Source organism: Lygodium microphyllum, chromosome 25, assembly GCF_053477565.2.
Source record: "Lygodium microphyllum isolate KBCC chromosome 25, Lygodium_microphyllum_v1.1.10, whole genome shotgun sequence".
NCBI lineage: Eukaryota > Viridiplantae > Streptophyta > Polypodiopsida > Schizaeales > Lygodiaceae > Lygodium > Lygodium microphyllum.
In genome coordinates this window covers 2,236,029-2,249,670 of record NC_141159.1, presented here as the reverse complement: position 1 = coordinate 2,249,670, position 13,642 = coordinate 2,236,029, and the positions used below count along the sequence as shown (strand labels likewise).

Genomic DNA, 13,642 nt, shown 5'->3' with positions numbered 1-13,642 from the left:
CCATTACCAACTTCCATGCTATGGCATGCCATTGATACTTTCACCACTACTCCATGGAGAATACGTTAGGATAGTCAATTCAACATGGATGCTCACTCGCTCCTCTAAGCCTTACTAAGCTTAGAAGAATGGCTATGGCTTTAAATACATTAGAAAAGGAAGATGCCCTTTTGGTTAAAGGATAAAAGCAAAGTAGAAAAATGGTTGTTTTCTTAATCTCAACCCAAATTGATAATCCGACGTTGCAACTTGGTGAAGGAGGTGTAAGTCATGACTTGAGAATGTCAATAATTTGCACATTAGTTTGCAAACCTATGAAGGGACATGTGACGAGGGTCCAAAGGCTCTGAATACACGGAGTGACAATGTAGTGATATCACAGCCAACTCTCAATAGTAAGCAACCGCCCAATATATGTATATATAATGTACCTTCCATTTAGGAGAAATGATTATATAGAGATATATATAGGAACTCACAATAATAACATGATTATCTAAAGCAACCCTATATAAATCTTTGCATACCGAACTATAAAGAGATTGTATCTCTCTTTCGCATGGGAATGTCAATAAAGTGGAAAAAGTAAACCTTTCGAGTGCACATTGCTTTCTGAGAGTCTTTTCATGCAAAGGTGGCCATGGCTTTGAGGTTCACTATCATGGCGCACTTCTCTCCTGTTGTCAGGTCATTCAGGCAAATGATTTCTGAGCAAACTCTGAGCTCAGACATACATCTTGTTTTTCTCTTCACAGCTCTGAAACGAGTCACTCGTCCCCTCTTTTCCGACTTCTTTTTAATCTCCACCCCCTCGCAATTTTGCACTCAAATGCACTACTCCCACTTGGAAATTTAGAGATCCTATCATCACAAGAGATTCAGAGAGTATGAAGCTCTATGGAGTATGGCTTAACCAGGCTACACCGGCTCTGCTGATCATCACTTCACTTGTCTATCCTGCACCAGGGGCACAAGCTGAAACAGAACCTGTCCAAGAGCTGCCGATGGGTCCAACATTGCTTGATCATCCAACTGCTTCGATTCACATTGGACACAGAGGAGCACAGCTTCACAGAGCGAGCGAAACTGTGATGCTTACTGCGCTGATGGTGCTCAGTGACTTCAAGAGCTCACTGAACAACAGCATTGCACTCTCAAGCTGGAGGACAAATGTGTCCCTCCATCATAATGCTAGAGGTGAATTAATGCAGTACTGCCATTGGCAAGGGGTTACCTGCGATCCCCAAGGGACAGGTCAAGTGGTGAGATTGCAGCTGCCAGGATTGGGGCTGCGGGGTACTATCACTAGCACCCTGGCCAATCTCACCCAGCTCAAGGTCCTGGATTTGTCGCATAACATGCTGACTGGCCGCCTGCCTCCGATTTGGCCGGGACGTCTAAGGACGCTGAGCCTGTCCAATAACAGTTTTTATGGGCAAATACCCCTGTCATTAGGCAGGTTATGGGGGTTGAAGGAGCTGCATTTAGATGATAACTGGCTCCATGGAGGCATACCAGCTGAACTGGCAAACTGCAGTCAGTTGGAAGTGCTCCAGCTGTCACAGAACAACCTGACAGGTAGAATCCCCCCTGTCTTAGGTGACCTGGCTCAATTGCAAGTCCTGCTTCTCTGGTTCAATCATCTGGATGGGGAGCTGCCAGCATCACTAGGCAATTGCTCCCAACTGGTTCAGTTTGAAGCTTCTATCAACTGGAACATTAGGGGCAGAATACCTCCGGAGTATGGCCGCCTCTGGAACCTGCTCGTGTTGCGCCTTTATGAGAACCAGCTCTCTGGTGCATTGCCCCCAGCCCTGGAAAATTGCACCGGACTGTTGGACCTCTCACTCTTTTCCAACCACCTCTCAGGTGAGCTACCTTCAGTGCTGGGTGCACTCTCTCAACTACAAGTACTGAACCTTCACAACAACAGTTTCACAGGACCAATCCCAACGTCGCTTGGCAACTGCTCAAGTCTCACTGAAGTGGATCTTTCCCTCAACTTCCTGTCCGGCAGGATTCCCAGCGAGTTGAGTTCCATATCCTTCCAGTCATTGCAAACTGATGATCCATACGACAATGTTGCGGGACCATATGCTGGCACTCTGAGCCTGCGCAATAATTCGCTTAGCAGAGATATACCCACTGCTTTGGGCAATTGCTCTGGGCTGAGGATGCTGTATTTGAACTTCAACAATCTAGATGGTGCCATTCCAGCAGGCTTGGAAAATCTGGCAAACCTAAGGCAGTTTTATCTGACAGGAAACAAACTGACAGGGCATATTCCTCCCACATTCGGCAATCTTTCAAAGCTGCAGGAGTTATACTTAAACCTCAATAGCTTGAGTGGGAGCATTCCACAGGTACTGACTAAAATGGCAAACCTGTCCACTTTGGACTTGGGTAGTAACCGGCTGGAGGGATCCATTCCTCCCAGTATAGGGTTCATGACTGCTTTGCAGTCTCTAGTTCTTCTTAAAAATAGGCTGTCTGGCTTTCTTCCATTGACCCTTGGTAATTGTACACGATTGCAGCGATTAGAGCTCAATTCAAACTCACTTGGTGGAACACTAACATCCCCCCTTTCCAAACTTCTCCAGCTGAACACATTGAATTTATCTGACAACAACTTCTCCGATCACTTGTTGCCAACATTGTTCACAAACCTCTCACAAGTATTTAGCTTGTCTTTGGGGCACAACCAAATCCGTGGTGTCATTCCCGCAACCATTGGTAACCTTTCCAATCTTCAACTGTTGAACCTCCATGGCAATCATCTTACAGGGACTGTCCCACATGAGTTAGGTGCTCTCACTCATCTCTTTGAGCTGGATCTCGGCTACAATGCCTTACAAGGCCTCATACCCTCACAATTAGGGAACCTCCAGGCTTTAAGACGCCTGCATCTGCAATGCAACTCACTTTCAGGTCCTATTCCTGGCAGCCTTAGCAAGTGCCAAAACTTGGAGGAGATTGATTTGTCGCACAACAATCTCACTGGTCCCATACTTGCCCCCTTTCGAAATCTTCAAATAAGTCTCCTGCTATCTCACAACTTCCTCACCGGCCCAATCCCACACGAAGTAGGAGAAATGACTTTCATACAGAAGATCGACTTGTCTGCAAACAAATTGTATGGTGAGATACCCCAGAGCTTTGCTGAGTGCATCTCTCTTCAAATGCTGAACCTTTCGTCAAATGTCATGAGTGGATCAATCCCTGCAGCATTGGGAGATCTGAAAAATCTTCTCTATTTGGACCTATCAATCAACAATCTGTCAGGACAAATACCCTCCGAGCTTGCTGCCATGCCAGAGCTAAAGTTCTTGGATGTTTCTCACAATCAACTAGTAGGTGCCATTCCTGCTACAGCAACCTTCAATCATCTTCCTGCCGCATCATTTTCAGACAATGAGGGCCTTTGTGGTCTGCCACTTCCAGTGATCTGCAGTTCACCATCAAACCACACATCTGCAATTAGGAGCCCAAAAGTTAGAATATATGCCATTGTGGGTGGTGTCTTAGCACTTGCAGTATTCATATGTGGCCTGTTGGCATGGCATCATCGGACGTTGCTTATCTCAAACCTCCGACCAAATAGGATCCACCTCCAAGGTAATACTTTACGAACAACGATGTGTAAACTGCATCTCGATCTCATCATCCTCTCAACTCTCCTCGCTAAGCAGTGAAATGCACAATCCTCTAGAATCTCCTTGTTAATTAATATTGAAGTGCACGAGGTCTAACTATTATCTACTCTACATAGAAATGCAGAGTACCTTCACGTTCTACTAACTGCTACCTAAAATTCTTAGTTCTTTCAGATAGAACGAGTGTAGATGACGTTAAAGGCTCAGAATACAACCTATCATATATTATAATGATCTTTCCTCAACTAAAACTTAGGTCGAAGGTTTTTAATGCTTACACGATTGCTTTCTGAAAAGAATGGTGCTCCTTGTTCAACATGATGCAGACCCATTAAAGAAAATTTCATTCTCAGCCGATGAGCTTTATGCTGCAACTGAGGGGTATAGTGACAGCAATCTTCTGGGAATTGGAGGCAGTAGCAAAGTGTACAAGGGAATTCTGCGAGATGGAAGAGTTGTAGCCATTAAAAAATTCGATGTGGAGGGCAATCACGACGAAGCAGAGCACGAATTTTACAAAGAATGTGAGACTCTGGGAAAGATTAGGCATAGAAATCTGGTACCAATCCTGAGTACCTGCTGCAATCTTGAAGTCAAGGTCCTAGTCCTTGAATATATGGTAAATGGTAGCCTAGAACAGCTCATCATGACTGCCAGCGACTACCATAAACTCGAATGGGATCAAGTACTGGATATAGCACTGGATGTTGGGAAAGCATTAGTGTACTTGCATCATGAATGCGACGTGCCTATCATACACTGTGATTTGAAGCCAAGCAATATACTCCTTGATGGAGATTTTACTGCTCATGTGGCAGATTTTGGGATAGCAAAACTCATGACCTGCAGCACAGCCATTCACTCAGCCTCGCATTTCAGGGGCTCTATTGGATATGTTGCACCAGGTTAACTATTGCTTTCTTTCATATACGCCATGATCATTGTGCCTCTTACAGCATCCACCATTAACTATGCCTCGGCTCTCAACATGGTTATCTATTTTCTAACACTTGATTTATGTGCAGAGTGTGCTGAACTTTCCCACTACTCAGCCAAGGGAGATGTCTACAGCTTTGGAGTGATTCTACTCTGCATGCTTACTCGAAAGCAACCGACAAGCGAAGTTTTTCACCATGGGATAGACATGCCCAACTGGGTGAGAAGGTTTTTGCCAGATGAATACCTGGAAGTACTGGACTCCAGCCTACGTGCTCGAGTTGAGGCAGCGGGGCGTGAAACAGCGGTGCTTCTTGTCCTGAAAGTGGCTCTTCTGTGCACAAGACGGAACCCTGCGAGCCGGCCATCATCAAAGCAAGTTCTAGGCATGCTGTTGAGGATCAGGGATTGCCACTATACTGCTAACCTGTGGCGTCTCAATGAGGAGATACAACTAGATCAGGAAGACTCAACCAGACACTGGCATCATCCTTTTGGAGGGAGTAAGGATCATCAATGCAGCTAAAATAGGTTACAGTACTTATCAATCAATCCAATGCATTTGTCTGAAATCACACCCTGGCTTTGAAACTGAATGTGATTAAAAGATGGATGGACGCTTAGCATTATCATCCAAACATCAAGGCAATTCTGATAATCGTGCCTTGTGTACCATTGCTTGGGCTTCATGCAATTTATTTCTTGAAGCCCAACCCTCCTTGTGCATCAATATACATTGCCATCTTGCTTCATATATTATGTTGCATGAAGCCCAAACTATAAATTGATTGGGCTTTTGCTTTATGCATGATTTTGCATCAAGCCTGAATGATGTGCATCATATTATGTACACACAAACGTTGTGATAAAAACATGCCATTGCCTCTCATAAATTGAATTCGATAGATGTATGGAGGTCTCATAACCTACCATGTCTTAAGATGTAATAAGTATGATAATAAAGACAAATATATAAAGTGCAATTAACTACAAGCACCTACTACATTTTAGGAAAATGTTTAACTTCATGTGATATTGTATGATATGATAGTCGTCCCGACCATCATTGGCAAAAAGGTCATAAACATGGGTGGCATGAGGTTGTCAACACACTTTTCCTATAAACTACACACGTAATTGTTTCCATGTCACCTTACCTGTAATTGTCACACCACATATTGTGGAGTATAAGAAATGATTTGATAACTAGTCTCGTCTCCTCTCTCTTCTATTCCTTTTATTTGTATTACATGGCATGTCAAGAACTTAGGCTTAGCATCCTTTAACTAGCCGCTTGTGGGCCACATCAATTGCCTACTACACCTCCTGCTAAAAAGGGTGTGCATTGAGTGGAGTACAACGGCAGTACTTTTTTGGAATCTTCCATGCACTAGATTATTGTGGGGGTGGTGGGCTTAGTTTGGAGGGAAACTTTTCCTATATGATGACTGTCTCTTGCGTGTGATCATTTGCTCGAGATGAGCTCTTGTGGCTGTTTTCTGAGATGTACTGTAGCTTACGGTGTAAACTAGTAGTTTCATATTGTGGTGGTGCTTCATGCACCCAACGTAAACTGGTAGTCATATGGTCTTGCTAATTGGCGTGAACAGCTAGTTGCTATGTGGGCAATATTCAATGCCAAGACAAAACACATCGAGATGAATTACCACTTTGTGAGAGAGAAGGTATTTGCAAGAGACATTGACTTGGTATATGTTGACACATAGGATCAAATAGTTGACATTTTCACAAAGGTATTGGGTGCAGAGAAACTTAAAAAATTCCAAACCTTATTTGGAGTTGCAGAGACATAGTTGAGCTTTAGGGGGAGTGTTGAGATGGCAAGCTCAATACATGTAGACATTGATGATGGACCGCCTAGTTAGATGGGTCTGCACATCTACACTTAGCATGTCAATGGTCATTATGATCCTCACATGGTCATTGACTTATCACTTATTACATTTGGTTTGTTGCACCTACCTACAAATGGCATAGTTATAGCACTAATCAATTAGTATAGTCAGTTATGCATTGTTTGTTGACTTAGTAGGCCACTTTCCTTTATGTTGTATCTTATCTATACTTTGTGTACATTGCATTGTATGTAAAAGAAGAAGAAATCAACAAGAAAATGTTTTGGACTATATCTCTTTTCTTGTGTTCTTGAGTAAGCTTCCTCTTTTGTGTATGGTGTGTATCTAGTGTAGTAGCCAAGCAAGTCCCCTTGCCACATGATTCATGACAAGACCAATGATAACAATTTAAAAGTGAAATCATGGAGATTTTGCCAAAGAGTATAGGCATACACCAGTTTTTTTCCTCCCCTTTACCATCCAAAAACAAATGGCCAAACAAAAAGGTTGAATAAAACAATAAAAAAAATGTTGGCCAACTACATAGATCCCCTCCATTAGAGATGGGATGAAATGCTACCTTACGTTTTACATGCATACCAAATATCAATACATGCATCTACTAAAATTAGCCCCTTTAGAGCCATATATGGAAGAGACCCAGCCTTTCCACGAGATTTGGCCACAATCAAAATAGCTCCACAATATGTGAATGGTATGAAGTGGTATGTAGAGCTATCAACAAAACAACTATTGATAAGATAATCAATTCACAAGAGTTTATAGCATGCATAAATGAGATAAAAGAGAGCATATGATCAAGAACATAAATATAAAGAATGTCAATAAGGAGATTTGGTGAGTGTCTACTTTCCCATACAAAGACGAGGACTATCGAAGTCCTTCATGAACCACTGGACCAGTCCCTATCAAATCACAGAAAAGATAACCTAATATATATATAGAGCCAGACACCTGACAAAGGCACACAAACAAGCATCCACATTCAACGCATAACACCATACTTTAAACCATTTCAAGATAACACCTAGCTTCAACTTAAGGATAAAAAATATCATACTGAGAAAGAAAAAGATGCGAATGAAGCTAACTCCAACACTTTGTAATAAGCCAATACCAACAAATCAGAGGAACCAGGACCTTAACACCCAAAACTCCATGTCATGCAAACCAACAACCAGCCAAACATTAGATACCACATGGACAAATGCTATAATAAAAAGTTACAATAGTAGTAATAAAGAAGATAACATAAAATACAACCAAACCAAACCTGGGTTTGAAGCAAATCATGCAACCTATGCAAAATCAAAGAGCCACAATGAATGACAACTGGACCATCTCCCTGCACATCCAAATTACCCAGTAATTTTGTTGTCATACCACCTCACATATTACCATAATAGCACCTCTGTATTCAGCCTCTATACTTGATAAAGTAACTTTATATTGCTTTTTGCTGCTCCATGTAACTACTGCATTATCATGGGAAAACATAAATCTATTGGTAGATCTTTTGTCAGACATGCTACTAGCCCAATCTACATTGGTGTATCCAAACTTGTATATCCTTGACTGCCTCATAAAAAGTCCATAATGCGAAGTGGACTTCACATATCTCAATATGCATCTAACTATATCCAAATGAGGCTTTCTAGGCATCTACTTAAAGTGGCTGACAAGGCCAATAGACTATAACTCAAGTTTTTCCTTGTGATAGTCATGTAAATTAGGTTTCCTACTATCCTCCTTAACATAGTAGGGTATTCTATCTCATCCCCAATATCAACACTCAACCTCACATTTTTCTCCAATGGCACTAAAAGAGGCTTACATGCTATCATACCATATTTGGACAATATATCCAAGCCATACTACCTTTGGGATAGCCATATACCATCATCACATATGATCTCCTTAATACTAAGAAATTACCTTAGCTCACCCAAATCCTTCATCTCAAACTTCTTCAAATGGTCCTTGACTTCTGTGATGCCACTATCGCTGACACCTATAACAATCAAGTCATCCATATAACTAACTTTGATAACTGAACTTGCATCCCCTTTTCTTACATAAAGTGAGTGATCATAATCAGAAACATAAAAGCCAATATTGATAAGATACTTTGGGATCTTATGGGACCATGCTCTGAGTGATTACTTCAATCCATAAAGTACATTCTTTAACTTGTAGACATAGGTGGAATGCTCTATATCCTCATAGCCTATTGGCAACTCCATATACACCTTTTATTGCAATTCACCATGCAAGAAGGGATTCTTTATATTCACTTGTTGCAAACTCCAACCTTTGGCTACTAGCAAAGCAATCACACATCCAATAGTTGCCATCCTAGCAATTGGATTGAATGTCTCTTTATAATCTATGCCATATGTTTGATTATAGCCTTTTGCAACCAGCCTAGCCTTATACATGCTCATAGAACCATTTGCATTATGCTTAATTTTGTAGGCCCACTTGCAATCGATTTCTTACCCTTAGGAAATGGTACTAGATCCCAATTCATATTGGCTTCTAATGAAGCCATATCCTCATCCATTGTTGTATCCAAAGAGCATGACCAACAATATCCTCAAAAGGAATGGGCTTAACATTCTCAACCACCTTTTCCATATAAGCATAGCGGTGAGTTGTATAACCTTCAAAAACAAATATTTTAATAGGGTATCTGATCATACTAGATTTGTATACCACTAGATCACTCACTAGAGCCTTTATATTACCATGTGCTCCCTGTACACCTGTTGTCTTGATTGAATGAATACCAAGCTCATCATCCAAACTCTAAACCACTAGAATCTCCATCAAACCCTAAATGACTAATAGATGCATCATTACCATTTGACACTTTATTATTTACTTTGTCTTTACTTGCAACACTAGTAGATACACCTAAAGATGTAAGATTGCTCTTTACTCTCCTAGACCAAGGGCAGACCAAGGGCTAACTGTACATGTAGTACTAGATGATGTTTCTATTTTACTAAGGTTGTGTGATTCTTACTTTTTTTTTGCACATAACTATCATGACCATTATCATCATCCAATGCATCACCACTAGATACATACCAAGTGCTCATGCAATAAAAAATAACATCCTTGCTCACTCTAAATTCACCTATGTCATTGTGATAACAACGATATCATTTTGCTCTAAAGAGTATCCAATAAAAATACATTTTTCAGCCTTTGGATCAAGCTTCTTCTGCAACTCATCTAACACATGAACATATACAATATAATCAAACACTTTCAAGTGTGACACATGGGGCTTCTTGCATTTAAAGCATTCTTTAGGGGTCATCTTGTAAATTGTACATTTTTCAGCCTTTGGATCAAGCTTCTTCCGCAACTCATCTAACACTTGAACATATACAATATAATCAAACACTTTCAAGTGTGATACATGGGGGCGTCTTGCATTTAAAGCATTCTTTAGGAGTCATCTTGTAAATTGTAGCTGTGGAAGCTCTATTCATAATATAGATAGTAGTATGAATAGCTTCAAACAAGAAATATTTTGGCAAATTATTTTCAATCATTAATGCCCATGAAACTTTTGCAATATGTCTATTTTTCTTTTTTGCAATCCCATTTTGTTGTGGAGTATATTTGTAATTAAATTGTCTCTTTATTTCATGAGACCTTAAGAAGTTGTTGAACTCATTAGAGAGATACTCTCCCCCTTTGACCTCATACACATCTGATCTCATACACTTAACTTTCAAGCTTGTTTCTGTTTAAACAACAATCTTGAAAGTTTTAAAGTGCTCAAACACATCACTCTCTTTCTTCATGAAATATACCCACAAATTTCTTGAACAATCATTAATAAACATGACAAAATATTTGTTGTCACCAAGAGATATGTTTTGTATAGGCCCCCAAACATATACGTATACATCATCAAGTATATTCCTGCTCACATCTCTATAATGCGAAAAAGATTGTCTTACCTGCTCATAATTGTAGTTATTGGCCAATGTGTCCATAGTTTGCATATCTAATGCCTTAAACACTAATGTGCTCTCTCTAGTGAAAAGAGGGAGTTGCGTTGCACTTCTCTAAATCATGATTAACACCGTTTGAAAGTAAATTAGGAAATTTAGTTTGCACCATCAAGCCATGGTACTAAGAATATTCATGTTCACATACTTACCTTTATGTAATAACAAACACATAAGAGGAGTGGTGAATAACCATCACTTAGTTCACTATCTGCACATAACTATAGTGTAAGGCTGTCATTTTTAGACACCAATATATGAAATTATTTATAAGCCAACATTTGAGAAGAATACATGTACTTGTAAATTAGTATTTAAGTAGCTAGCCACACTAAGTTCAAATTCTTGAATCCATTTAATTGATCTCCTTTCTTTCTTTACTCAACATAAATTTCTGAGGAGAACAAACTTCATTGCTTGACTCAACACAAACTTCTAAGGAGGAAAAATGTTTCCTTCCTTCAAGCTTAACCTCCTTAAAATAGCCCAACAATGTATAGTTGGGTGAGATTCTCACACCTTCGGGGATATCAGAGACAATAAAGGCACCCTTGTCTACAATGTACCCGTATCTTCCAAAAGTTTTTTTAAAATTACTAACATAATCTCTCAACCTCTTATTCCTAGCATAGGGTATCAATCTACAAAGAGGAATTGGTGGGTAATCAAATCGATCAAATCACCTAGTTTTTCTCAAAATGTTCTCTCCCTTATCCCTATTAATGTTTACCTTCTCTTTATTATCATCCAATGGTGCAATCACAAGGTACAAAAAGCATAATGTATAATTTGTAAGCATGCTTCTACATTCAGATTAACTCCCAACCCATAAAGTTGATTCTCCGTCTATAGTCATTCCACTTAATCCACTAAATCTTTACAAATCTAGATATAAACAAAAGAGAAATAGCTATATTTTCTTTTTTAAAAGTATCAAATGGCATTCAAATTCAATATAATGGATGATCTAGATCAAGTGTTATGTAATAAGGATTGTGGCACACAATCTTGTGATATATGGAAAACAAGATAATGTAAAATTTAAAGGAGGATCTCATAAGTCTTATGCATTCTCTTTCTATTTTAAAAAAGTGGTGCTGTGTAGATCTAGCAAGGACTCTCATCCTTGCTTAAAAAAGATGTTGTGCCTCCTCTAGTGCAAAGGATGCATTGTCTAGAATCTTGTTAGTGGCCAAATTTTTCCTAGAGTTGATCCCAATGTCCATTAGGGTAACTGCACAGAGACCCTACAAAAGACCATTCACATGTGAGTCCATTGTGACATTTGGCATATTCTTATCTTATGGCACTTCCTTATGAGCATGTGTGAGAAAGATTGTATGGAGCACCCTATCCCTCTTTATGTATCTTACTCTAACTCTTCACTTCTCTATGATTTGCCTATCTTCTCTCCTTTGTGCCCATTGTGACCCTCCCCTACTTCAATGGCAAGCTCATCTAGTAGTCCACATGGCCAAGTCTACTCCATGGTTAACCTTTGACTAGCACCATGCAACTTTCAACACCTTATTTTCTAGGGTCACAAAAACAAAAAATTTGTAGGCTCTAATTTGGCCCTCCAAGTAGCATTCCAATAACTTGGAAGCTTTGACAAGAATTCTATGCTATGGAGCTTACAATAGTGGAATGCATTTCTTATTGATGAAGAGGTTGGAGCTTGCTACAACCTGCTTTCACCTTCCATTGTCCTAATTTTACATACTTGTTGACAAACATCAGATCCTTGTGGTGGATTTTGCACTACAATGTATAAAAATGTTCCCAATAGTAGATGCCAACAACTATGGCATCTTATCTTTATAACCCCTAGCATACATAGTTCATGTGCACACACACACACACACAACACACACATGTAGATACACACATGCATGCACATGTGCACACATACACATACATTTCTTTTTTATAATCAAGTGGTTACCCTTGTGTTGAGCCCCTTGTTTTATCAATATGCTAACCTAGGCTCACATCTCCCTTTTTTATTTCTACACAAAATGATAATGCATTTTAGGAATTGAGCTCAAGGCCATTTGGACAGCATGCATTCAACTTAATCAACTAAGCTACACTCATTTAGTTACACATGCTCTCTAATCACATAGCCAAATAGTTCTTTTTAGTTTGCATGTGGATGTAAGACTTTGAAATGTATCACAAAAAATTGTAATTAAAGCAACATTTTTCAATGAAAAGGGCAACTCAATCAGTTATGAGGATAGTGACACCACAAAACAAGGTCTGTAGCACCTCCTATTCATGTGGATCTTATAGCTCATGCAATATTGGAAACCCCCATTACTCCTTTTCTTGATAGTGGCCATGACAAAGAACACCAATAGAGTAACATTAGCATCTTGACATCAGAAGGTGGAGGCTAGATGATGATTTTGAGGGCACAAAGGGTAACAAATGAGGCGAGAGAATTAACACTTTGTAGGAAGGTCAAGGTAGGCTATTTGATGCTCGTAGTGGTTGCTATTGATGGCAAGTGTACTAGTATGGGGCACTAATAATGGTGGGATTTGTGATGTTTCTGAAAAGAGTATTGGTGGTAGTTGCACTCATATTGAGCACCACTGGTGGTAGAGTTTGCGATGTTTCCAACAACACTAGTGTTGGCGAAGGTTTGAGACTACATTTACATCACAACATACTCAAGCACTTTATCCCGCCTTTAATTTTCTGTTCAAGAACTCCATCACTATTGGTGATGGATTTTGCAATGTTGTTGACAACACTAGTGTTGGTGAAGGTTCCAGACTACATACAGCCACAACATCCTCAAGCACTTCATCCCACCTTCAATTTTTTATTCAAGATAATAAATCACAACCAAACAATTCTTATTTTTTGCATACAAATTTAAGAATCTACAATACATCACAATAGATGAAATCCTAATTAAAACTACACTTTTTATGAAAAGGGCAACTCAATTAATCATGAAGATGGTTGTTCAATGTTGGGACCTTGGATACAACCTTATTATTTCAAGGATTCTGATCATGAAGCATATATCTGCCTCTCACATAGCCTACACACACACATAAGGCCTTATAATAAATCTATCTATTGCACATGCAATAGAATGACTTAACATATGTGTGTTGAGAACTGAATC

General features: G+C 39.6%; 1 protein-coding gene across 1 annotated transcript; it reads left to right on the top strand.

The window, feature by feature from the left end:
- Nucleotides 1-726: 726 nt before the first annotated feature.
- On the top strand, nucleotides 727-5,593 carry LOC148013836 (uncharacterized). The gene is made up of 3 exons (XM_087666772.1): nucleotides 727-3,615; nucleotides 3,980-4,558; nucleotides 4,679-5,593. Exons 1-3 carry the CDS (start codon nucleotides 888-890, stop codon nucleotides 5,113-5,115), a joined length of 3,744 nt encoding a protein of 1,247 aa, XP_087522898.1. The 5' UTR covers nucleotides 727-887; the 3' UTR covers nucleotides 5,116-5,593.
- The last annotated feature ends 8,049 nt before the right edge of the window (nucleotides 5,594-13,642 follow it).

Bases quoted from the DNA above. Each gene is read 5' to 3' on its own strand.
- LOC148013836 (XM_087666772.1), top strand. From the start codon at position 888: ATGAAGCTCTATGGAGTATGGCTTAACCAGGCTACACCGGCTCTGCTG. The intron at 3,616-3,979 runs GTAATACTTTAC...AACATGATGCAG, and splicing joins AAATAGGATCCACCTCCAAG to ACCCATTAAAGAAAATTTCA. The intron at 4,559-4,678 runs GTTAACTATTGC...ATTTATGTGCAG, and splicing joins TATTGGATATGTTGCACCAG to AGTGTGCTGAACTTTCCCAC.